The sequence below is a fragment of the Pseudorca crassidens genome, chromosome 7 (genome assembly GCF_039906515.1).
Source record: "Pseudorca crassidens isolate mPseCra1 chromosome 7, mPseCra1.hap1, whole genome shotgun sequence".
Taxonomy (NCBI): Eukaryota; Metazoa; Chordata; class Mammalia; order Artiodactyla; family Delphinidae; genus Pseudorca; species Pseudorca crassidens.
The window spans coordinates 19816265-19839959 of NC_090302.1; the positions used below are offsets into that span (position 1 = coordinate 19816265).

Here is a 23695-nt window from a genome sequence, read left to right on the forward strand (position 1 = left end):
AGGGGTCTCTGGAGCTGAGCTGGGATACCGAGGCTCACAGAGGAAGAGGATCTTGCCCAAGAGTGAGAGGCTCTTAGTGGGCAGTGGAAATGAGAAGTGCTTTCCCCACGTTTCTAAGTCCCAAGCTGCAGGCGGCGTAGGGTGAGGCAGCTGGAAAGGGCAGACCTGACAACAAACAACAGGACAGGGTTTCGGGCTTAAGTGGCTGTACGGTAAGTCCTGACAGTTGGGTTTTCTCTTTTTTTCTGGTGCAAGTGCCTGACTTAAGCTTTGATTGCTGAGGCATCCATTCAAAGAGGCATCCACTTCAAAGACAGACTATCTCAAATAAATACCTTGCCAGCCACAGGACCAGATAAAGAGTCAGGCCACCTCCAGGCACTGAGGCGCCTTTGTTTTAAAGCTCTGGATTGATTTCAATAACTGACCGTTTGGGCTACTTGTTTTTTCTCTCCCCATGCTTTAAATTCTGGCCCTTATATTTTACATTCACCACTAAAGAATGAGCCTGCAAAACCCTAACACCCCCCCACCCCAATAAAAGCAGAACCCCAGGCCCACGCACGCTCTCTCTCTCTCTCTCTCTCCATGACCCCGTAGTGTGGCCCCAGGTGGGCTGTGCAATTTGCAGGTCCTGTAAATAATAAAACTTTAGTTTTGCAAAGTTTCCTGGTGGTTATTGCTGAAAGGCATCTTGCAATCGTAATAAGAACTGCGAGGGCTGGTCCAGCCACAGCACTGGTTATTTATAGGCTGAGACCAGCACACAACGATTGGTGTAGTTGGCAGGACTGCACGACCGCCCTTGCAATCAATGGATGGGATGCGCTTTACCTGCAACTTGCTTACTAACCACCTAACTCAGGTGGGTATCACCATCTGCAGAAGGAGCACTGCTTGCTGGGGGTCTGTCTCACTGCTAAGTGCTTTTGCATATTGCTATGGTATCCAATCCAAAAAGTCATGGCTGCCATGAGAATCCAATGATCCCCCCAGAGCAGTGTGATCAAGGCCATAGGCTCTGACTAGCCACTGGGACCACTCATTATAAAGGCCTTAATTGACTATTAATGTGATTAATTAAGGGTCCTCCATGACGCAAGGGGAGAGTTAAGGAAAGTGGACTGGAGCACAAGGCTAAGTCACTGCCCAAGGAAAGGCTCTCGGCTGAAGGCAGGAGGGAAATAGTCCTGTAGGTGAGGACAGGAGACCTCCACCTAGGACCACTGAGTTGGCGGTTGTGCCTGGACCACGTGTCATAATCCAGAAGAGTGAAATAGCCTTGCAACTGGAAACCAGTGGACCTCCAGAAGGAAGGCACAAGAGATCTATGGTTTCTGTGTCAAAACGTCACTCATTACTGTCATTCTTCATCCCTGACCCAATGGGATATTATGGGTCCCATCCCTGGTGTGATGTTCCTAAAAAAATTAATGGGCAGTGACCACCTACAGGGGTGGGATAGGGAGGGTGGTAGGGTGACACACGAGGGAGGAGATATGGGGATACATGTATATGTATAACTGATTCGCTTTGCTATACAGCAGAAACTAACACACCATTGTAAAGCAATTATACTCCAAAAAAGATGTTAAAAAAAATTATTGGGCAAACATAAATGGCCTAAAAATCGGATGCCAGCACCTCCTAAGAACCCTGAGGAGGTGCACCAGCTCCTTGATAAACGCAAAACCCCATGGAAGCATCCTGGGGATATACCAACAAGCCAAGTCTCTGGTATGACACTAGAGGCCTAAGGGCTTTTCCCAAAGACCCCGTGCGTATCATGCTCGTGGAAGCAGACCTCAGTCCCAGAGAGGTCTCTTGGAACACCCTGGGAAGGAAAGCAGCGAGCTATGAAGACGGTTCACAGTGATGCCATCCAAAATTGTCCAGTAACAACACGTCAGTTTAAGATAACAGGAGAAAATCCGGAAGTAGAAACTGAGATAAAAAACTATACTTGAACTGAAATTCAAATTTTTCTTAAATATTTTATGTAGCAGGAAGGAGAGAGGGGAACTAATTGGCTATTTTGGTATTTTTGTTTGTTTGTGTGTTACAGGCTCTCAATCGTTACTCAAGGCTGCCAAAATTCAACGACTGGCCAGTACCTCCAAAGACCCTAAAATCCATAGTTTTCTTAAAGATCCATCTGGGCTATATGCTTGTTTCCTCAGCCCCCTCGGCTTTCGCCTCGGCAGAACTAAGAAACACACCTTATAAGGCGTCCCTGCTGCCGAGGGAAAAGTTGACGGGGTCATCCAGGCATCTAGGATGAGGAAGAGGGATCAGGGAAGGCAAAGGCCCCTAGAGCCACTGGTATCCTACCAGGGCCCTTACTCTTTTTGGATGTTTACTCCTGGCATGGTTGCATCCTTCCATCACAGTGATCACTGCTAAGGCTCACAGTGAATGGAAAACATTAAGATGAGGCCCATCTCCTGCTGCGCAAAATTGGCACGGTCCAGTGGGTTTACCATTTCCATGGTCGTGGCGATCTAAATGACCCCTCTTCATTTTCAACTCTGAAGAGGCCCCATTTGACCCAAAGAATTATTATTATTATTTTTTTGTTACCATGACTGCCAAGATGCTAGTCCTGTTGATGGGCAGAGAATTATTTTTAGAGCACACTCCCCTAATTATAGGGTGGTACTACAACATTTTATTGGAACTGCCAAAACCATACAAAAGGCACTAAAACTCCTGGAAGAAAATTTACATTTTTTTCTCTGTCCCTTGAAGATTAAATCTTTGAAATGGAAACACCCCAGGAGGTAACTAAAACTCTACCCACAATTGCCTGAGGCTGAAGAAAAAAAATGAGAGGGAAGAGGCCTCTTAAAATACAAACTGCTATAAAAGCTCTCTTACTCAAAAGCTAGTCCACAGCCTCCTTAATATTACTTGTCAAGAACAAATACACATCTTAAAAGTCATCTCCACAAATACTAGTAAAAAGCATTAGCCACTGGAGCAGGTAACTTTGTTCTGCCTGTCAGACACAATTTGGAGTCAAACGTTATTTACAGACTAGTAAGTTTTATATTGTCGTACCTGATTCATGGCTAAAATTTTGGAGTGGAAGCTATAGCATCTCAGTGTCTCTGTGTGTTTATGTAAGTCTCTGGATGTATTTGTGACTTTTTCTTTCTCTCTACCTCTGAATGGTATTGCCAAAGTTAATTTGTAAAAGAGCTCCGTTTAACCGGCTTAAAAATAAGCACTTATGGGTTTCCCTGGTGGCGCAGTGGTTGAGAGTCTGCCTGCCGATGCAGGGGACACGGGTTCGTGCCCCGGTCCAGGAAGATCCCACATGCCGTGGAGCGGCTGGGCCCGTGAGCCATGGCCGCTGGGCCTGCGCGTCCGGAGCCTGTGCTCCGCAACGGGAGAGGCCATAACAGTGCGAGGCCCGCGTACCAAAAAAAAAAAAAAAAAAAAGCACTTATGAATTAGGTATTCCTAAAACTCAGAAATATAGAAACTAATCCAAATGTTTTTCAAGTTCACATGATCTGGGATAATCTTTGGTAAATAAAAGCCAGTCTAAGTTTGTTTTAATTAAAATAGGTATGTCTTTATAGTTATCAGCATTAAATATACTGCAGATAAATAACTTTACAGGGTTTACTAGTCAAATAAATCCATGTTATCTCTATTACAAAAGAAAATTAGCTTGGGATGATGGCTGACTTTGTCTACTGTCTAATGAAGATTTTGGAGGTAGTTTAAGCATATTGTCAGGAGAGAGAAAAGGAATTTTACCTTGTGTGGTCAAGTTGGCTAAAATTGGACTGTTACTATTAGAGTTTTTTTTTTTACATAAGCTTTAATATCAATAATGTGCTTATGTAATTTTCTTCATCTGCTATAAGGACAAAGTTTTCTTGGAGCACTGGTCTGCTCCTGTTAAGAGATTATGTAAAGTTTTTCTTTACCTTTTAAGTAATCTGGCTAGAAAGCAAAGATTTTGTGTTTTATCAAAATAATTTCCTGTGCTTCATGTTGCCTTAATGAGGTCTTTAGTTACCTAGAAGACACAGTCTTCTCAATATCAAAAGAGCTAAGTTTTCTCACAACGATGTAACCATCTGTATTTGCTTTTAAAATCTTTTGTCACTTTGGCTAAGTAGATAATTAAGCACTTTTTCATAATGATCTGTGATTCTATTTAGTCAAGTGTCCAAAACCTTTGATATTTTTGACAGACTTCCCAAAATCAAGTTCTAAATGAAGACTTTTTGACTTGGAAGTAACTGGGGTTTTCCAGAGGATCGTTGGAACATCTCAAAAGATCCATCTCTTTCCTTATAAAAAGAGAAACATTAAACTAATTAGGCTTATTTGATGTATTAAATCACATGGGAAACATTGTCAAATAAGAAATACACCTTCTCTTTATGGATATCCTTGAATGGGTATATGTTATTAATATGGTGTTCCAGAAATAATATGAAATTCCTAAAAGTCTGATATGTTATGTTATCCATCTATAACCCCAGCTATCAACTTAAAATGTTGTGTGTCACAGAAATAACCAAATTTCCTTGTCAACTGCATCATAATGAACTCCCATCAGATCTTTAACCATAGGCATTTTAAAATGTCATTCTTTTGTCAGTCTTTTATCATTTATAATTATTGTTTTCCTCTTTTATCATTTATAATTATTGTTTTATTCCTTTGCAAAAGTGCTTCATCTTCAAGGAGATTCATGGAAAGGACTCTGACAAGTACAGGTTTCTGATAACTTTTAAATCATACCATTGAATGGGTAAGAATTTATAGAACTCTAAGGAAAAACTGGATTCATGAAACTAACAAAAGATCAAGATCGAGGATGAATTACATAGGACTGAACGAACTGATGGGGATGATTATAACTTTTTATGCTTTTTTGGAAACACTGGCAGTTCTTTTAATCTCTGTTTCCACATTTAAGGAAAACTTTTCTCTTAAGCTAGCAATGCATTACAGCCATTTGGTGAAGTACACCTTTGTGAACAAAGATGAAACAATTGCTGTTTCTCCCACCTGATCCTTCTAGAATTCAGAAGCTCTTGGTGAGTATTCTCATGGCAGTATAATTATTTGCATAAGTTCAGTGAGAATCTATTCTCCTTGTAACAGGACACAATTGGAAATACTGGTTATCACCAAGGCTATGAATGGAATGTCATATTTGAGAGAGACATAAAGAGACTCAGATATGACCAGATCACTTAAGGAACTAAGGTTGACTTTATGGAGCCAATAAAGCCCCTTAGAAAAATCAGTCTGTTACCTTGATTACAGGGTTCCCAGCAGCCTTACCAGGTGAGTAAGGAAGGTCACTTCCTGGCAGGTACAGGAATCTCAGGATATTGTGAGGACTTTTAATAAGAGAGGAATTCACCCAAGTCTATAAGTATTCCAGGCAAAGGATGGTAAGTTCTTGCCTCGGCTTCCTGGCCTGGAGAGGCTTTTAAAAGTTCAATCTGAGACTCGTTATGAAAGGTTCCAGCAAAGCAGCAAGGAGCCTATGCTGTCAATCACTCTTCCTGCTGCACTTATGTAAATAATCAAATTTATTGAAACTAGACTTAATTTGCACACAAATTAGTTTTTCTATGGTTGTCGTTAATAGAAATGGGGGTGACGGTACAGAGAAAATTCTCAGCCCGGAGACTGGCACATGCTAAGTGGGCACCAAACATGAGTTACGTATTTGCGTATACAACCCCGGAACACATATCCCAGCTGAGCAACGCACTGACTTATTTTGTGCTGATGGTCACGGCTGTCCAAGCCAGGCCAGCTTGGCTAACTCCGCCATTTTAGATATTAGGCAGAAAGTTCTATTTGAAGAAAGAACCATTGGCATCACATAACTCAGAAGGGTTTGGAAACCATGGATTTTGAACAATTCATCCCCAGTGTACAGATGAGGAACTGGGATTCAGAAAGAGGAGATGACTTTCTCAAGGCCATGTAGCAAGATAGTCAAGGCTCAGTCCCAAACCTGGGTGGGCTGTGGTCCAGGGCAGGGGGCAGGGGGGTGTAGAGAGGGCCATCCAGTGGGGACTGGGGAGCAGATGGGTACCTTGGAGGCTGTGATGGGCTTGAGACACGTCTGTCCACCATGTGTGAAGTTGCAGGAGACTTCGATGGTGTCGGACGAGCAGCCAAGGTTTGGATCCACCCAGTAGGTACCTGCAGGCAGCAGGGGACGGGGGTGGCATATGTATATGTGGGGAGGAACCCGGGGCTTGCTTCTGCAGGTGGACCCCACACCCTGGGACCCGCTGAGCCCCAGCTGGACATGAGGTCGGGGAGGGTGAGCAGAAAAGGGATTCTATGAGCCGCAGAGATGGAAGGAAACCCTCTGGGCAGAGGCCCCGGAGGGGCCACGTGGTGGAGCCCTTGCCTATGTCGCTCTTGGGTAGCGTCCATTTTACAGAGGGGACAACCGAGGCTGAGAGAGGCTGAGTCACTTGCCCAAGGGATTTAGGGATCGTTTAATTGAACGGTTTCGCCGCCAAGGCTAGGGATCCTCCTAGAGCTTGGTGGGAGTCAGGGCTTCTACCCCATCAACCAGGCACTTCTGCCGGCACTTGGTTTCCCCTTTGGGTTTCCAAGGGAGCCAAAGACCCCAGAGCTGAAAGAGTAGGACAGCCGGCCACCTTCTTGCTCAGCAGAGAGAAGGGTGGCTTGCCCAGCTCACAGAGCTGGTCAGAGGCAGGGCTGACCTTCAAACTCCGGTCTCTCTGCCTCTAAAACTGTGGTCCTTCCACAGCACCACATCAGCTCACAGAGAGAGAAGAGACTTGGATGAGGTGCGGACAGAAAGGGGGAATCCTGGCTCTGCAGGGAAGCTATGATGGGGTCCCCTCCTGGCCCTGGGGGCTTTTTCTGCCACAGCTCTTGTCCCATTGCACGGAAATGGGACAGCTTGCAGATCTGTGGGCTCTGGAAGGGTGGGACCACTCCTCTGTGTTTCCCACTATATCCCCACACCCCAGGAAGCACAAGCACTTGGCACATCGTGGGGCTCCGTGACTGTCTGTTGAGTGAATAAATGACTGCCTCCCCAAGGACAGAAACTTGGCCCAGTGGAGTGGAGGCTCTAATGCACCATCCCCCCGGCTCCTCCCGGAACCCCCTGCCCCGCCCTGCCCCACCCCTGGGGCAGGAAGCCCTCGCTTGAGACCGCACCGGCGCTCGTACCATCCACCATCTTCTGTTCACAGTCCATGAGGTCCCGGCAGACCCGGGCGGGGTTCTCTTTGGTGCCCAGGGGCGTCTTAATGCTCTGGATGAGGCTGCTGAGGTAGTGTAAGGTTTTAAAGATCTCCCCTCCCTGGTCCAGCACCAGCCGGTCCGGATGGCTGTAACCCTGTCGTGGGGAGAGAGGGTGGCCATCGGCCTCTTGAGGTCCTGGTCTGGCCGGAGGTCCGAGCCTCCACAGCCCCAGGTTCTTGCTACTGAGGAGACATCTGAGTTCCCAGCAGGGGGCACACTTGGGTCTCCCTCCACTGAACAAATAGAGACTGGGGACCAGGGACAGGTGGGGGCAGATCTGCCAGGAGGGTCTGGAGGCTTGAGAGGAGTAGAGGGTCAGCCTGGTTCCTGTGCAGAACAGCAAGGTCCCCGTGAGCGAGGAGTCAAGTCAAATCCCTCGGGAAGGGGTTGGTGAAGGACTTTCCACTGACCCCCAGAATGGAAGGAAGATAACGGGCCTTTCCATCTGTCCTTCCCCCTGGGTCATGAGCCCTGAGAGAGTCACCTCGGCATCACCTCTCCCCAGCATGCTGCTCAGGGCACAAATGGAAATGTCTGAAGGTCTGAGCTGGGAGATAGTGAGCTCCCCATCGCGGGAAGGAGGCAAAGAAGCAAAGGGCACTCCTGACAGGGCTTGACTAGAGGACACCTGAGGCCCTGCTCAGCCTCATATCCTGGGGCTGACTTGATCACCGGCCAGGGTCTTAGCAGAGCCTGTGGACTGACAACGAACTTCCTGCTCCTGGCGGGCTGTGGGACTGAACCACGGAAGCTGCTGTGGGCTCTGGACCCAGCTGAGCATCTCTTCCTGACTCAGGAGGAAAGGGCTCTGGAGGAAAGAGAAAGGGCTCAGGCCTGTTTCTGGCCCCTGCTCTGGCCATGAATCACTCAGTGCAGGCCACGTGGAGGGCACTGACCACACATGGGCCATCACTTCCGTTTCCCCCAGGAAGGGACCCCATGTGGGCAGGGCCCCTGGTGGTACCTCTGCTCTCAGTGCTCCACTAGCGTCCATCCACGTCTGGAAAGCTGCCCCAAGGTCATCTTGTTGCTGTGCGGGGAGAAGACAGGGTGTACCTCCTGGTCTCCACACACCCACCAAGCGGGTGCTCCAGGGTCTGAGCGAGAGCCCTCCCACCCCCGCTTCCCCGGTGGGATCGTGGCCAACAGCATGCCTTTGGTGCAACTCTGTCCTTCTTCCCCTTGCAAACAGGCCCTTCTGCTCCCTTCCTCCAGGCACTTCCATAGTGCTCCAACACCCTCAGGATTAAGTCCAAACTCCTCAGCATGGCTCTAAGACCTGGACTGAGTGCTGTGGTCTCTGGCCCCGCCTCTCTTCTCTCTCCCACATGTGCTCCGTGCACCAGACACACTATTGTACTTCTAAGTTCCTAAGTACCATGCTCTGTCTAGCCACTGGGCCTTTGCACATGCTGCTCCCGTTGCCTCTTCCCTCCCTCCACCATTCCATTTACTATCCCAGTGGTACTCATCCAGGGGAGATGCTGCCCCCAGTGGACGTTGGGCAATATCTCGAGACTTCGGGGGCTGTCACAGCTGGAGGAGGGGATGCTACTGGCGTGTAGTGGGTGGAGGATGTTGCTGAACATCCTACCACGCACAGGACAATCACTCACAGCAAAGAATCATCTGGTTCCGAATGTCAACAGCGCTGCAGCTGAGAAACCCTGCCCTACGCTCATCCTATAGACGCCAGCTGCCATGGGAACTCTTTCCTGACGTTTCTGCCCCCAGGCTGGGTGTGGACCCCTTCCTCTACAGTCCCCGTGTCTCCCCTTTGGCTTGCACTGTAATTGTCTCACGTACACTTGTAGCTCCATCCCTGGCACTGGGCTTGCCAGAAACATAGCCATGGACTTGCCATGAAAATAGTGAGGGGGAGAATCTGACAGTGAGTAAAGCGCAGGATTGGGGTCTGGGGCGAGGACTCTGGAGGGACTTCTCCAGCTCAAATCCCAGCCTTGCTACTTACTAACTGCACAATCTGGGCAAGTTGCTTAACCTGTCTTTGCCTCAGTTGTCTCATCCTGATAATGGGCATGACAATAAAACTCTCTCAGAACTGTTGAGAGGAATAAATGAGTTAATACGTGAAAAGCACTTCTAATGCTGTCTGGCATGTAACAAGCACTGAATATATTAGTTAGTATTCGAAAAAACTCAAAACCCTCTCATTTCCCATTTTTTCAGAGGGAGAAGGTTTTTCTTAGATCTCTTCACTTCCCCCTAGCTGGCTTCCTTACTGAATAAAGAAGGAAAAGTGTAGAGGGAGAGGCCAGGGCTGTCATTCCATTTTTATGGGCGAGGCAGAGGGATGGGCAGCGAGCAGCAGAGAGGGGAGAACAGGGGCTCCGAGCAGCTCACGGCCCGAGGGCTCCTCCCCCCCCATTCAGCCCTTCCCCTTGGCCGCTCCCGGACGCTGTCAGGGCCTGCTTCTAACAGTCAATCATCACCGTGGTGAAATGGAGACGGAATTGTCAGAGGGCTTGGGAGGGGGCCATGCTTTCATACAGGCCAGGGTACCCACCAGGGAGGAACACAGGGGCCCCCCCTGCAACCTTGCCCGCCGGCCCTCTTTGGACTCAGAATCTGAGCTGGAAGGACTCTGCGATATTATGATTTATAATAAGAAATATATATTTGGTCTCCAATCCCGTTCCTGGCACAGAGCTCCTAAAAGCCCTGGAATCTCCTGGAATAGGGTCTCTTTTGCTATATTAATGAGGTGACTTTTGGACTGCTCAGTAAGTAACCTAAGTATGGGGGCTTGTGGTTGCTGGAACCAACCGTGTGATCAGAGGGTTGGAACTTGCAGTTACGGCCCACAGTCTCCAGGGAGGGGAGAGGGGGCTGGAGGTCGAGTCAATCACCAGTGGCCAATGATTTAATCAATCATGTCTGTGTAATGAAGCCTGCATAAAATCCCAAAAGGACTGGGTTCAGTGGGCTTTCAGGTTGGTGAACACACGGAGATTCGGGGAGAACAGGGGAGCTCGTGCCCCTTCCCCGTGCCTTGCCCTATGCACATCTTCCATCTGGCTGCTCCTCAGTGACAGCCTTTTATAATAAACCAACAATCTAATATGTAAAGTGTTTCCATGAGTTCTGTGAGCCGCTCTAGCAAATTAACGGAACCCCAGGAGGGCATGGTGGGAACCTCTGGTTTACAGCCAGTTGGCCAGAGGCACAGGTGACACCTGGATTTGCCACTGGCAAATCTGAAGGGGGGCGGCGAGGGGGGGATGGTGAGGGACATGGGGATTGGGGGATGGGGGGGCCAGCAGCAATCTTGTAGGACTGAGCCCTCAACCTGTGGAATCTGATGCTAACTCCATGTAGTGTCAGGATTGAGTTGAATTGTAGGACACCCAGCTGGTGTGTCCCCAACATTGCTTGTTGGTGTGGGGAACCCCCCTTCCCAACACACACACACAGGTTGGAATCGGTACCAGAACCTTAAAGAGTTGTCAACGGATCTGTACAGTGTACCGACGGGACCCCGGAGCCAGCGGTGGGAGGTCTTCCTGGGTTCATAGTCAGGGGTGCATTCTGACTAAAAGCTGGGTATCCTGCCTCTCAGCCCGGGGCTCTTTCTGCCGCTTCAGGGTCCAGGATCCAGTATGGAGCGGCAAAAGGACGTGGGCAGTTTAGGGCCACCTTGGCCAGAGAGGGGTCCACTGCCGCCACCTGCCCCCGACACCACCCCCCAGGCCTTACCCCACGCAGGCAACAGAGAATGTTCTCCAACTTACAAAGTGAATAGGGCTCCCTGGAGGACCCTGCAAAAGAAGAGGCAGGGTCTGTATCTGACGGGGACCTGGTGCTGCAGTCCCGGGGGCTGTCGGGGCGTGAGAGAACCCACCACGCTGGTCTCTGCCTGGCCCTACCAGGGCTGTGTCACACTGTCCCGGAGGCCTGGCCTGGCCTGTGAAGTCAGGGCCAGTCCTGTGAAGGCTGCCAGCACAGCCTTGGGTTTCACTCAAAGGAATCCCACCTGCTGCCCTGCAGTTCAAGGGGTACTGGGCACACAGCTACCTACCGGTGGGCCGGGCTGCCCTCTGGGACCGGGAGGACCCTGGAGGAAGAGGAGAACAATGAGGCCCTGGTCAAAGGCCTCTCATCCCCCCACCCAGCCCGGGCCTCCTCCAGCAGACCTGAGACCCGGGCACGATGGTGGCCCAGGTGCAGAGTGAGGCCCACAGGGAAAAACGTGCCCAAGGACACGCCTGGTCATGGGCAGGGGAAACCAGAGGGCCCGTCCCTCCCACTCCCCTGTCCCCCCAGCCCTCATACCGCAGCCCACTCACCCTCGGACCTTGCAATCCCTAGAGGGGGGACAGAAGCAGGGAGAAAGAGTCAGAGGACCAGGCTGAGCCATGCCCGCCCCCTGCCCCAGCCCAACCCTGCCATACCCCCTGCCATAGTGTCCCCAGCCCATCCACTCACCAAGTCCCCTCGCCTGCCTTTGTCACCCTTCGGACCCTGCAATAAACCATGGCCCAGTGAGAGGGGGCTCAGAGGGGAAGCCCCACGTCCCAGATGGGGAAACTGAGGCTCAGACTGGCCCTGGGTCACAGAGACAGTCTCGCCCCAGCGGTGTTCCTGGCCAGCCCCCTGCACATACCTGGCGTCCTGAAGGTCCCAGGAATCCTAGGGGCCCAATGATGCCTTCCTTCCCCTAAAGGAGAGAGAAAGGCTTGTGTGTCCTTGTCCCAGAGCCTGGGGAATACAGTCACAGGGACAGGAGGGTAGAGGGCAGCCTGAGTGTCCCAAGGGGATGGAAGGGAGACGTCCTCAAGGGGGCCAGGCCATGCGTCTCCTGAGCCCGTCCTATGTGCCTTGTGGGGGGGGCCACCAGTGGACGGGGGGAGCAGTGAAAGGGGAAAGGATGGCAGCCCAGCTGGCAGGAACGGCATGAGCAAAGGTATGGAAACAGGAGTGAAGACTGTGGGCAGAGGGGCTCGATGCCGAAGGAACAGGAGGAGTGGCGGCCCCCCGGCTGATGGCTGGGAGCCTTGGGCCTCGGATAACTGTCCCTGCTGGGATAGACAGGGAGACGACTCACCATCAAGCCAGGAGGCCCCCGAGGGCCCTGGATGCCTTTGAAGCCAATGTCTCCTGGGGGGCCCTGCAGAAGGCAGAGGAAGGGCTGCTGTGTCTGGGCGGCCACTGGGCGAGGGCTCCAGCGCTCTGCCACCCGAGGTCTGGCCAACCTTTGCCCTCCTTGTCAAGAGATGCCTCACCCGAGAGGCTCCAGGAAGAGTAACAAATGTGCCAGAGAGCTGGCTCGGTGCTAAATGGTGTGGGTCTCTGGTCTTAATTGTAACAACCCTTTGCTGTTATTATACCCATTTTATAGATGAGAAAACTGAGGCTTGGAGAGACCGAGTAACTTGCTTGAGGCACAGAGCAGTTGAATTGTGGAGCTGGGTTTAGAACCCAGGTCTGCTGGAATGTGAGTGCTGGGAGACACAGGTGTTCATGCTAGACCCTGGCTGTGTTCCAGCCCACCCTGCAAATGCTCAAGAAATATTTGTTGAGTGAATAAATGAATAAATGAACAAGCAGGTGGATGGATGGGGCCCCAAGAGGAACAGTGTAGAATGGGAATCTGTACCTTGGGTCCGAAGAGGCCAGCCATTCCTGGGAATCCCATCTCACCAGAGTCACCCTGTGGGGAGAACAGGATGAGAAGGGTGCCTGGGCAGTCATGCAGGACCCCTGGGCCTGCCTTCTTGCAGGGATATCAGCCACTCCACCTCGAAGCGATCAGATGAGTGTGAATGGCTCACAGAGCAGACGCCAGGTCAGCCTGGACTCCAGCGGGGCAGGAGCCTGTGCCCTCTGTCAAATGGGAAAGTGGAGGCCAGCTCAGGCCTTCCACAGGGGATGCTCTAGAGCACTCAGGATCTCCTGTCCCAGGTCTTCAAGGAAGACAGTGGAAGGACCTGTAGACTTCCCAACCCATCCCAAAGGCTCTACTGAGGAATGGGCCCCTCAAAGTAACCCCTAAAAACCAAGGGCCTGCTCTGTGTCAGGCACTCTGCATGCACCACCATGCATGTGTGTTCCCACATCAGCCTGGGGAGACACAATGTGCCTATGCACAGACCAGGAAATAAAGACTCAGAGAGGGCAGGCACCTGCTCAAAGTCACACAGATGTTGTGGAGTGTGCTAGATTCAGATAAGGTTATAATTCCGGAGGCCTGCGTATATGGTTCGTTGTTGCTTAACTTTTTTTTTTTTTTTAATTTATTTTTGGCTGTGTTGGGTCTTCGTTGCTGTGTGCGGGCTTTCTCTAGTTGTAGCGAGCGGGGGCTACTCTTCGTTGCGGCGCGCGGGCTTCTCACTGCAGTGGCTTCCCTCGTTGTGGAGCAAGGGCTCTAGGCATGTGGCTTCATGGAGCATGGGCTCAGTAGTTGTGGCTCACGGGCTCTAGAGCACAGGTTCAGTAGTTGTGGCGCACGGGTTTTGTTGCTCCATGGCATGTGGGGTCTTCCCAGACCAGGGGATCGAACTCGTGTCCCCTGCATTGGCAGGCGGATTCTCAACCACTGCACCACCAGGGAAGCCCTGTTGCTTAACTTTTTTTTTTTCCCACGGTACGTGGGCCTCTCACTGTTGTGGCCTCTCCTGTTGCAGAGCACAGGCTCCGGATGTGCAGGCTCAGCGGCCATGGCTCACGGGCCCAGCCGCTCTGCGGCATGTGGGGTCCTCCCAGACCGGGGCACGAACCCATGTCCCCGGCATCAGCAGGCGGACTCTCAACCACTGCGCCACCAGGGAAGCCCTGTTGCTTAACTTTTAAAGAAACTGCTCAACTGTTTTCCGAAGTGGTTGTACAATTTTACATTCCTATTAGCAGAGTATAGACTTCCCATTGCTCCACATCCTTGCCAAGGATCAGTACGATCAGTCTTTAAAAATTTTCTCCATTCAAATTCAAAGGTGTGCAGTAGCATCTCATTGTGGTTATAAGGAGCATTTGCCTAATGATTAATGATACTGATCTTTTCATGTGCTTATTTGCCATCTGTATAGCTTCTTTGAAGTGTCTACTCAAACCTTTTGTCTAATTTTTAAAATTGGGCTGCTTATTTTCTTACTATTGAGTTTTGAGTGTTCTTTATATATTCTGGCTATAAATCCTTTACGAGACATATGCTTTGCACTTTCTCCTAGTATGTGTCTTATCTTTTCATTCTCTTAACAGTGTCCTTTTGAGAAGCAAAAGTTTTAAATTTCATTATGTCCAATTTATCAGATTTTCTTTTATGCATCATGCTTTTGGTGTCATTTCTAAGAAATCTTTTTATAACCCAAGGTCTCAAAGATTTTCTTGTACACTTTCTTGTAGAAGTTTTAGCCCTTTTGGTTTTATTTTTAGGTGTATGATCCACGTTGAGTTAACTTTTGTACACAGTATGAAGTATCCAATTGTTCTGGAGCCATTGCTGGAAAACACTATTCCGTATCCACTGAATTACTTTTGCACCTATGTCAAAGATCAGTTGTCTGTATATGAATGAATACATTTCTGGACTCTTTTTTCTGTTCCTTTGATCCGTTAGTATATTTATGGCAATACCATACCTTCTTGATTCCTGTAGCTTTGTAAGTCTTGAAATCAACTACTGTTAGTCCTTCAACTTTGTTCTTCTTTTCCCAAGTTGTTTTGGTTATTCTAGGTCTTTTGCATTTCCAAATGAATTTTAGAATTAGCTTGTTATTTTCTACAAGAAAAACTTGATGGGATTTTGATTGGGATTGTGTTGAATCTATAGACCAACATGAGGAAAATTGACATCTTAACAATATTGAGTTTTTTGACCAATAAACACAGTAAATATCTCCATTTATTTAGATCTCCCTCAATTTATCTCAACAATGCTTTATAGTTTTTCAGTGTACATGTCTTATACACCTATTGTCATGTGTATCTCTAAGGATTTCATATTTTTATGCTATTGTAAATAGTATTGCTCTCTAGATTTCCAATTCTGATTGCTTCTTGCTAGCACACACAAGTCATTCGAGTATATTGAGCTGGTGTCCTGCTATCTTGCTAAAACTCCCTTATTCTAGTAGCTTTATTGTAGATTCTATTGGGTTTTCTACGTAGACAACCATTTTGTCTACAGATGAAAAGTTTCATGTCTTCCTTTTTGATATGAATGTTTTTATTTACTTTTCTTGCCTTACTGCATTGGCTAGAACTGCCAATACAATGTTGAATAGAAGTAGTGAGAACAGATATCTTTGACTTGTTTCTGCCCTTTGGGAGAAAGAATTCAGTCATTCACTATTTTTTTTTTTTTTCGGTTGGGTCGGGTCTTAGTTGTGGCGGGCAGGCTCCTTAGTTGCAGCTTGCCGGCTCCTTAGTTGAGGAACGCTGGCTCCTTGGTTGTAGCATGTGAACTCTTAGCTGTGGCATGCATGTGGGATCTAGTTCCCTGACCAGGGATCAAATCCGGGCCCCCTGCGTTGGGAGTGTGGAGTCTTATCCACTACACCACCAGGGAAGTCCCAGTCATTCACTATTAAGTATGATGTTAAATATAGATTTTTCATGGATGCCCTTTATCAAGTTGAGAGAGTTCCTTGGTCTACCAAGTTGAGAAATTTTATCAGAAATGGAGTTGGATTTTATCAATTACTTTTCTTGTACCTACTGAGATGATTAACTGGGTTTTCTTTTTTCACTTGCTAATATGCTGAATTACATTGATTTACTTTCAAATGTTATACCATCCTTGCATTCCTGGGATAAACCTCACTTGATCTTGATGTACAATCCTTTTAATGTATTCTTAGATTCATTTTTCTAAAATTGTATTGACAATTTTTGTATCTATAGTTATGAGGTATATTGGTCTGTAGTTTTCTTTTCTTGTAATGTCCTCATCTGGCACTGACATCAAGGTAATGCTAACCTCATAGAATGTGTTGGGAAATATTCCTCCTCTTCAATTTTCTGGAAGAGTTTATGCAGAATTGGTATTTTTTTCTTCCATAAACAATTACTAGGATTTACCAGTGAAGTCATCCGAGCCTTTGTGGGAAGTTTTTAAACTATAGATGCAATTTCTCTAATAGATACAAGGCTGTTGAAGGCTATTTAGAGTTCCGGTTGGAATCACCTCTCCTCATTCTGAAGGGACTGCTCATATCTCATTTCTCAGCTTTTTTCCACCCCCAAGCCCGCACGCAGGGGAGGCAGAATGGTATCTGTGCCCACAGAGGGTATTGGTCTGCCCTCGTCACAGAGCAGGAAGGTGGCTTCTGGGTCTGTGTGTGTGAACACGTGTGTTCCCTGGGGCTCACTCACCGGCTGGCCTTTGGATCCAGGCTCCCCCTGGTTCCCAGGAAGCCCCGTTCCGCCTTCCGTCCCTCGTTTGCCAGGGGGACCCAGCTGCCCGGGTAACCCACTTTCACCCTTAAAGAAATACACCAAGATGACCAATCAAAGGGAGAAAATGGCTCGAGGAGAGGGGAGGCGCTGAACAACCATTCCACAGGGTCAGTTAACATCTCCGGGTGCTGGGGCAACAGGCATAGGCCTGGGGGGTGGCGGAGGGGTGCTCAAAACTTCATCCTCCTTAAGGGGAAAGTCTCTTTTCTTACTCTGGCATTCAAGGGCCACTTTCCATCCACTCTCCCACACGCCTCTCCTCTTCATTGTTTCTTCCCAACAGACCATGCAGTCCCCACCTCCACACTTCCATTCACGCTGGCCCTCCTTGCTCATTTAAATCCTCCACGGGCCAAGGCCATCTCTCCCTCTGCCAGCTGTCTTTATGGAAGGTTCCAACCTCTCTCCAACTAAACCTCAAGCTCAGAGAGGGCGAGAGCCCCGTTTGATTCATTCGTTTCAATCTTCCCTTCAGTGTCTAGCCCTGGGCTCAGACTGACTCCTGGCTGCCTCCGCCACCACTCGAGGAAACTTTCTAAAAAGATGCCTTGGAGGGTCTCAGAGCCAGCAACATGCACTGTTCCACAAAGGCCCACAAGAGGGCGCCCATGGACAACTCAACAAATAGTTGACAGTGTCAAGGGCCTGGTAGGGGGCAGTATTACAGCTCTCTGGATAAACTATCCTTTAAGTCAAGTTTAAGCTTGGGGAGGGACCCCTGAGAAAGAGGACTCCATTTTCACACAGGCCCTGGGACATGGGCGCTCACATCAGCACTGCAGTCGGTGTCATTATAGTTAGTACCAAGGCAGAAAGGGTGGAGGGCGGGTAAGGGGATTAACAAGTGTCTGACCTTGAATCCTGGGGGCCCCTGTGCTCCAGGCAAGCCAGCCACACCTGGATTTCCTCTCTTCCCAGCAGGGCCCATGGGGCCAGGGTCCCCATCGTCTCCCTGCTCCCCCTGTGAAGAAAGAGGGCAGAGGAGGATTTTTCATGTTTCAGGAAATAGGCAGCCAAGGAGGCAGGATGACTCAAAACCTGGGTGAAGGGCTTCCCTGGTGGCACAGTGGTTAAGAATCTGCCTGCCAGTGCAGGGGACATGGGTTCGAGCCCTGGTCCGGGAAGATCCCACATGCCGCGGAGCAACTAAGCCCATGTGCCACAACTACTGAGCCCGTGCGCCTAGAGCCCGTGCTCCACAACAAGAGAAGCCATCGCAATGAGAAGCCCGCACACTGCAACCAAGAGAAGACCCCGCTCTCCGCAACTAGAGAAAGCCCGCGTGCAACAACGAAGACCCAACGCAGCCAAAGAAAAAACAAAGCAAAACGAAACAAAACAAAAACCTGGGTGAACCCTGGGTGAAGCTGGAGGTTAAACTGAGGGATGGAGGTCATACTGCCTGTGTGTGAGGATGGCTGGACCAGCGGGACAAATGGGTGGGGAAGGGAACGGTCTTAAAAACCGGAAGCTCTATTTGCTGGACAGGGCATGACCCTCTGGGTACTGGCATGGAGGAGAGACAGTGAGATGGGCCATAGTCCCAGGTCCCAGGTCCCAAGGGATGAGGCCATTGCCCATGCAGGAGGCTTCTGGATATGCTGGTTCTGCCCATCCAAGTTTCCAAACGCGCTCCTCCCGGCCCATGGCCTACGGCACCCCACCACGCACACACCTCATCTCATATAGAGACACTGTCTCTTAACCCCAAGTCCTGCTCACCTGCTGTCCTGCTTGACCGTCCCGGCCAGGAAGCCCATCTGGTCCAGCGACACCCTCGGGGCCCTGTCTCCCCACCACGCCCCGAGGCCCCGGCAGCCCCTGCAGGCCCTGGCGGTAAATAAGAAGCTGGTGAGGGCTTCTGGGGAGGGCGGGGAGGTGGGTGGGAGAGGAGAAGCTGGGAGTCACTCACCTGGATCCCCCTCCGTCCTGGTCCCCCAGCCTTGCCTTGCTTTCCCTTTGGTCCCTGAAAAATCAAGGGGCACATGATGAGGGCTTCCTGGAGGAGGTGCAGAACACTAGGCGCTCTGGAAGGGGGCCCTTCTGTGGCCGGGCCCTGCCCCTCCACTTCTTGGGCCTTGGCATCTGAATCTGCAGATGGGCCCAAGCAGCCTGACTCAGAAGCCCAAGGTCGAGGCTGTCACTAACCCTGGGTCCTGGGCCCTCACTGGCAACCCTGCTGCAGAGGCTCCGGACCCTGGCAACTTCCTGGTGGGAGCGAAGCCTACGGCTGGCTGGTCTATTTAATCCCCATGGGTTTGGCTCTCCCTGAGGGGTGGGGGGTGGCTCTGCGGGTGGAGGGGTGCACCCCTGGGGGGAAGTTGAGGGCATTAAGGCAGCCTTGGCCCAGCCTCAGTGGAGGCGGATGCAGGAGCCCTGGGTGCAAGGCATGAAACTCCTCTCCACCGCCTCTGAACTCTTCCACGGGCATCACCAGCCCCGTGTCTTCCTCCACACCCCCTCACTTCACTTCTCCCAGTTTTCTCTTTCTACAGTGCGGCATGGTGGAAAGAGAGGCCAGCTTTGGATCTTGACAGCCCTGGGTTCAAATACCGCTGGCTGACCTGACAGGTGGTCTCCCTCCGGGAGGCCCTATAAATGAGGCTGGTCATCCCCCCTCCCTCAGGCTGTCTGAAGGGATCTTGGCCAGGCCACACCCTGCAGGGCCCCTCCCTGTGGTTCCCTCTCTTTCTCACAGCACCCCCAGCCCTCCCTCCCGTGTGCTGTGTGCCTGGGCCAGTCTCTTTCCCTTCCCTGTGGACGGCAGGGCCTCTTACCTCGTCCCCTTTCGATCCTTTGGGGCCCGGCCGTCCCCGGGGTCCCGGATGCCCCTGCAAACCAAGGTGAGATGACGCAAGGCAGCCCCAGGATTCTCTCCTGGGGAGGGTGGCCAGTCTCCGCCTGGAGGGGGGAGGTGTGGGGAGGGGTTTGGGGGTGCAGGCTCTGGGGGTGCCCCCAGGGTCAGGGCAGGAGAAACCAGAATGGGCTGCCCCAGGCGCTCCTGCAGGGAGGGTCCCTTTAAGCTTTAAAAGGCCCAGTTCTTTAATCACCCCGCTGCTCCTCTACCGCCCCCCTCAGGGCAGGAGGGGGATGGGACAGCAAGCACCACTCACGGGTTGGCCCTGCTGGCCTGGATTTCCACGGAGGCCTTGTACACCCTCCTGTCCCTGGAAGTCAAGGAGAGACAGGTGAGGGGGCTCATTCTGGGGGGGGGAGGAGGACCCCAGAAAGCCCTTGTTCTTCCTAGCCATGTGTCATTGTCCCCGAGTCTCAGCACCCTCATCTGCAAAATGGGTGAAATAATGACCCCGCCAGGGAGGATGAGGGTGGGGCGGTGAAGAGCCTGGGGGCTGGCAGGTGGGCGGAGCTTGGAGGGGGGCTCTGGTGCTCATTCAGTGGCTTGTTCACACTGCTTCTGTTGGGAGAGCTGTTCTCGGCCACAGGTGGGGACACTGAGGTTCTTGGAGGGGAGAGGTCTCCCTCCCCCGCCCATCCTCTCCCTCCCTCAGGAAAGATCTCGGACCCTTCCCCTCTCAGCATGAACTACGCCCTGAGCCCTTGCGGGGAGGGGGAGGGTTGTGCTCAAAGCCTGGGCACTAATGGTGGAAGGACAGGCCTGTTTCCTGGCAAAGGCTGTTCTAATTCTAGGTTGCAGGAAACAGAGGCCAAGGAATGCCCTCTTATAACACTCCCGATGCTGCCAGCAGGTAGGAGCTCTGACACTTACCGGGTATCCAGAGTCCCCTGGCTCCCCGCGGTCTCCTCGATCACCCACAGGGCCCTAAACGACAAGGACAACAATGAAAAATGGGCCACTGGGTGCAGGGGATGCCACACCTGGGCCTCCTAGGCCACAACCTCATGAAGCTCGCAGCAGCCTCACCCCTGCTCAGTTTCCCCGCCCCCTCCCAGGTCGGGGCTCCACCCTGGCATTGGTCCACGGGATGGACAGTGGGGATGGGGGTCTTACCCGATCTCCAGGTGGCCCGGGGTGCCCCTCGGCCGTGCCATCCTCACCCTGCTCCCCCTGTGGACACAAAACTAGCTTTAGGACAAACCTCCTGCTCCTGGTGAATTCTGGGAATTCCAGACACTCTGCACTGAGGCCAAAAGGGCCTTCATCAGAGACGAGGTCCAGCCGACTTAGGGTTACAGACAGAAAGACTGAGGCCAGAGAGGGAAGGGGAAGATGTGGGGTCAAAGGCAGACCTGGGCATGGAACCAGGAATGCAGAACACAGAACAGGGCTCTTTACCCTCTCCGCTGCTGGACACCGCCAGGCCGATGCCCCTGTCAGATGGGGTAGCTAAGCAGAGACCTTGGTCACACCCAGCTTTGCAGGGGACCAGCTGCCTAGACCTTCAACAGGTCCGTTCCCATCTCAGAGCTTTCTCAGCTGCGGAATCAGGGTGAGGAGGGGCGAAGGGGACAATGGCAATACCCATGCGGAGTGGAGTGGAATTCCATGAAATGACGCAGAAGTCCCTGCATGGTCCTCAGCAGTGACAATAATTCCAACAGCTGGCAGGCATGGCACTGCCACGGCCGCACACAGGCACTCACTGAATCCTCCCAACAACGCTACAAAGTAAGTGATATCATTCTCCCCATTTTACAGATGAGGACACTGAGGCACAAAGAGATGGTGTGAGCTGCTCAGTCATTCAGCCCCCAGTGACACAGTTCCCTTTCTCTGACCCTTGCTGGGAGAAAGTGGGCCGAGAACCAGCTTCAGGACAAACGTCCAACCCTTGATGGGAGCCCCAGAGAAGGCCCTGGGCTGCCCCGGACGGCACTCAGCAGTCGGCTAACTTGCAGGTCTTGTTCATGTGACAGTTTCCTATCTGCAAAACGGGATTGTCATGCCTCGCAGCACTGCTCCGAGGACCCAGTGAGCAAAGGTGTGCTGCTGCACACAGAGTAGGGGCTCAGTAGAAATTGCTGTTGTTGATAATAATAACAGCAGGGAGGCTGTGTGGCATGGAGGTGGTCAGGAAGACCGCCGGAGGAGCAGAGTTTAGAGCCGAGGTCCTTGGGCCGCGGCAGGCCACGCCGGGCCCTGGGCTTCCCACAGGACAGGTGGCTGGACACCATGTGTCAGCTACAAGGAAGGTGTAAGCAGGACAGCAAGTGGCAGAACCTCAGGGCTCAGAACGTTCCAGCCCCAGACAATTAGTGTCACCTCCCATGGGGGTGCATTCTGGGCAGGGGGCTCAAGCCAAGGCACCTCCGAGCCCCCTCGCTGTTGGCAGGGATTGAAGGGGAGGCCTGAGAGGCAGGGGAGAGGAGAGCCATCCCTGGGACTGGAGCCTGTCCCAGGCCCGAATCAGTCCAGAGGGCTGGTGGCTGTACGCCTTGGCCCAGGGCCTCTGTGGCTCTTGTGGGCAGAGATCGAAGGCATGAGGGACTTGGCCTGAGGCCTAGAACCAGTCGTACCCGGGAAGGGGGGGTGGGTGGCCCAAGGAGTGGGGATTCCCTTTCCTCCCTGACCACTCTCTATGGCTCTTTGTCCCGGGGCTCCATCCCACGGTGGAGGGAGATAGCTGGGCTGGGGGGTGTCGGGGAAGGGGGCAGTGTTTACCTAGTGTGTTCCATGTGCCAGGTACTTCATGAAGTATGTTTAATACATGGTTTCATGAACTCCATATAGCACCTCTATGCTGCTGTGACCACTGGTCCCATTTTACAGATGGAGAAAATGAGGCCCAGGGAAGGAAGGGTCTTAACCAAGGCCACACAAGACTCAAGGGGATGTCTAGGCCAAAAGCCAGCTCTACAGATCTCCCCCCTCCCCCACATGTGGCTGAAGTTTGGGGATGCATTTTTTAGCACCTGAAAGCTGGCGGGGTCCCCCCATTCCCCATCTCTCTCCTTGTTCTCAGAGTCTTATCCCATTTCCCCAGTCCCTCTGGCCTCCACCTTTGGAGACAGACACATGCCCCACAGGGAAATTCCAAGTTGAACAATATATTGGCTCATCTAAGTGTCTGTTTCTGGCTGGAAAAGCAAGGCCTGGCATCGGACAGAGTCTGGATCTGGTCCTGCCACACCTCCCACTGATCCTGAGCTAGTCCTGAAGCATCGTGGAGACTCAGTTTCCCCACCTGTCAAGCGGGACCCTTACACTTCTGTGCCAGGGTCATGGTAATGATTATGGAGAAATCCTGGCTGGAGAGCTTTGCTTCGGGGGTCTTCCCCAGGAACCTGCTCTCTCCCCACCCCCCACACCTGCCGCCAAGCTCCATCCAGCTGTGGTTATTCAGTCCTGTGAGTATTTTTACTTTTGAGCTCTTTAGGGCATCATTCCACAGCCCCTAGCTCAGGGCCGAGGACATACTAAATAAATCATTATAAATCCATAAATACCTGTTGGTTAGCAGATGAATGATGCTCTCACTCATAATAATACTTATGTCAGAAAGTGCATCTGGCTGACATGTATGTGATGTCCTCCTTAGCCTCGTGTTCCCGAGGTACCCATCCACTTAACAGATGAGGCAACCAAGGCTCGGGGAATGCTGGGGCCCTGCCCAAGGCCCAGAATCAGGGCAGATCTGGGGTTAGTGTCCAGTTCTCAGCAGCCACAAGAACTGCTTCTGGGGATGCAGACGACCCAGAGTGCAGGCACCCTCTTGTTTCAGGCTCCCTGTTAATCCCTCCTACACCAGCCCCGGCAGACCGTGAGGGCCGAGGAGGGACTCGGGGTTCTGAGAGACACTTTCTGCAGCTTCCTGTGGGATGTGTCAGAGCCTGTGGCCAACTCTGATTGCAGATCTGTTCTCCAAGCAGGAGGAAGGGGCCAGCTGGACGGCAAACCAGGCCAGGGTGATTCACCCAACAGCGAGATGTAGTTAGTGGGGAGCTGACTCAGCAAAAGAAAGGCGGGTTGGTGAGCAGGGGGGCGAAGAGACAGCAGTGGGGCGCCTGCTAGGAGCCCGTTCCAGCTGACCCATCAGGGGAAGGGGGAGGGAAGGAAGGAGGGGCTCAGAGCCACTAA

General features: G+C 51.5%; 1 protein-coding gene across 4 annotated transcripts in view; it reads right to left on the reverse strand.

The window, feature by feature from the left end:
- The window catches only part of COL27A1 (collagen type XXVII alpha 1 chain), a 144607-nt gene that overhangs the window by 3289 nt on the left and 117623 nt on the right, over nt 1–23695 (reverse strand). For 3 of the 4 annotated variants that reach the window (XM_067743556.1, XM_067743557.1, XM_067743555.1), the window contains 18 exons: nt 20669–20725; nt 20426–20479; nt 19812–19865; nt 19476–19529; nt 18611–18664; nt 18421–18528; nt 17552–17659; nt 16615–16722; nt 12902–12955; nt 12350–12412; nt 11909–11962; nt 11731–11766; nt 11592–11609; nt 11324–11359; nt 11037–11063; nt 8249–8314; nt 7210–7378; nt 6086–6195 (listed from right to left, as the gene is read on the reverse strand). In XM_067743556.1, the coding sequence (XP_067599657.1) occupies nt 6086–6195; nt 7210–7378; nt 8249–8314; nt 11037–11063; nt 11324–11359; nt 11592–11609; nt 11731–11766; nt 11909–11962; nt 12350–12412; nt 12902–12955; nt 16615–16722; nt 17552–17659; nt 18421–18528; nt 18611–18664; nt 19476–19529; nt 19812–19865; nt 20426–20479; nt 20669–20725 (1230 nt within the window). Of the gene's footprint in view, nt 1–6085; nt 6196–7209; nt 7379–8248; nt 8315–11036; nt 11064–11323; nt 11360–11591; nt 11610–11730; nt 11767–11908; nt 11963–12349; nt 12413–12901; nt 12956–16614; nt 16723–17551; nt 17660–18420; nt 18529–18610; nt 18665–19475; nt 19600–19811; nt 19866–20425; nt 20480–20668; nt 20726–23695 lie in introns of those variants that run through there. The other variant, XR_010944888.1, reaches the window with a different exon arrangement.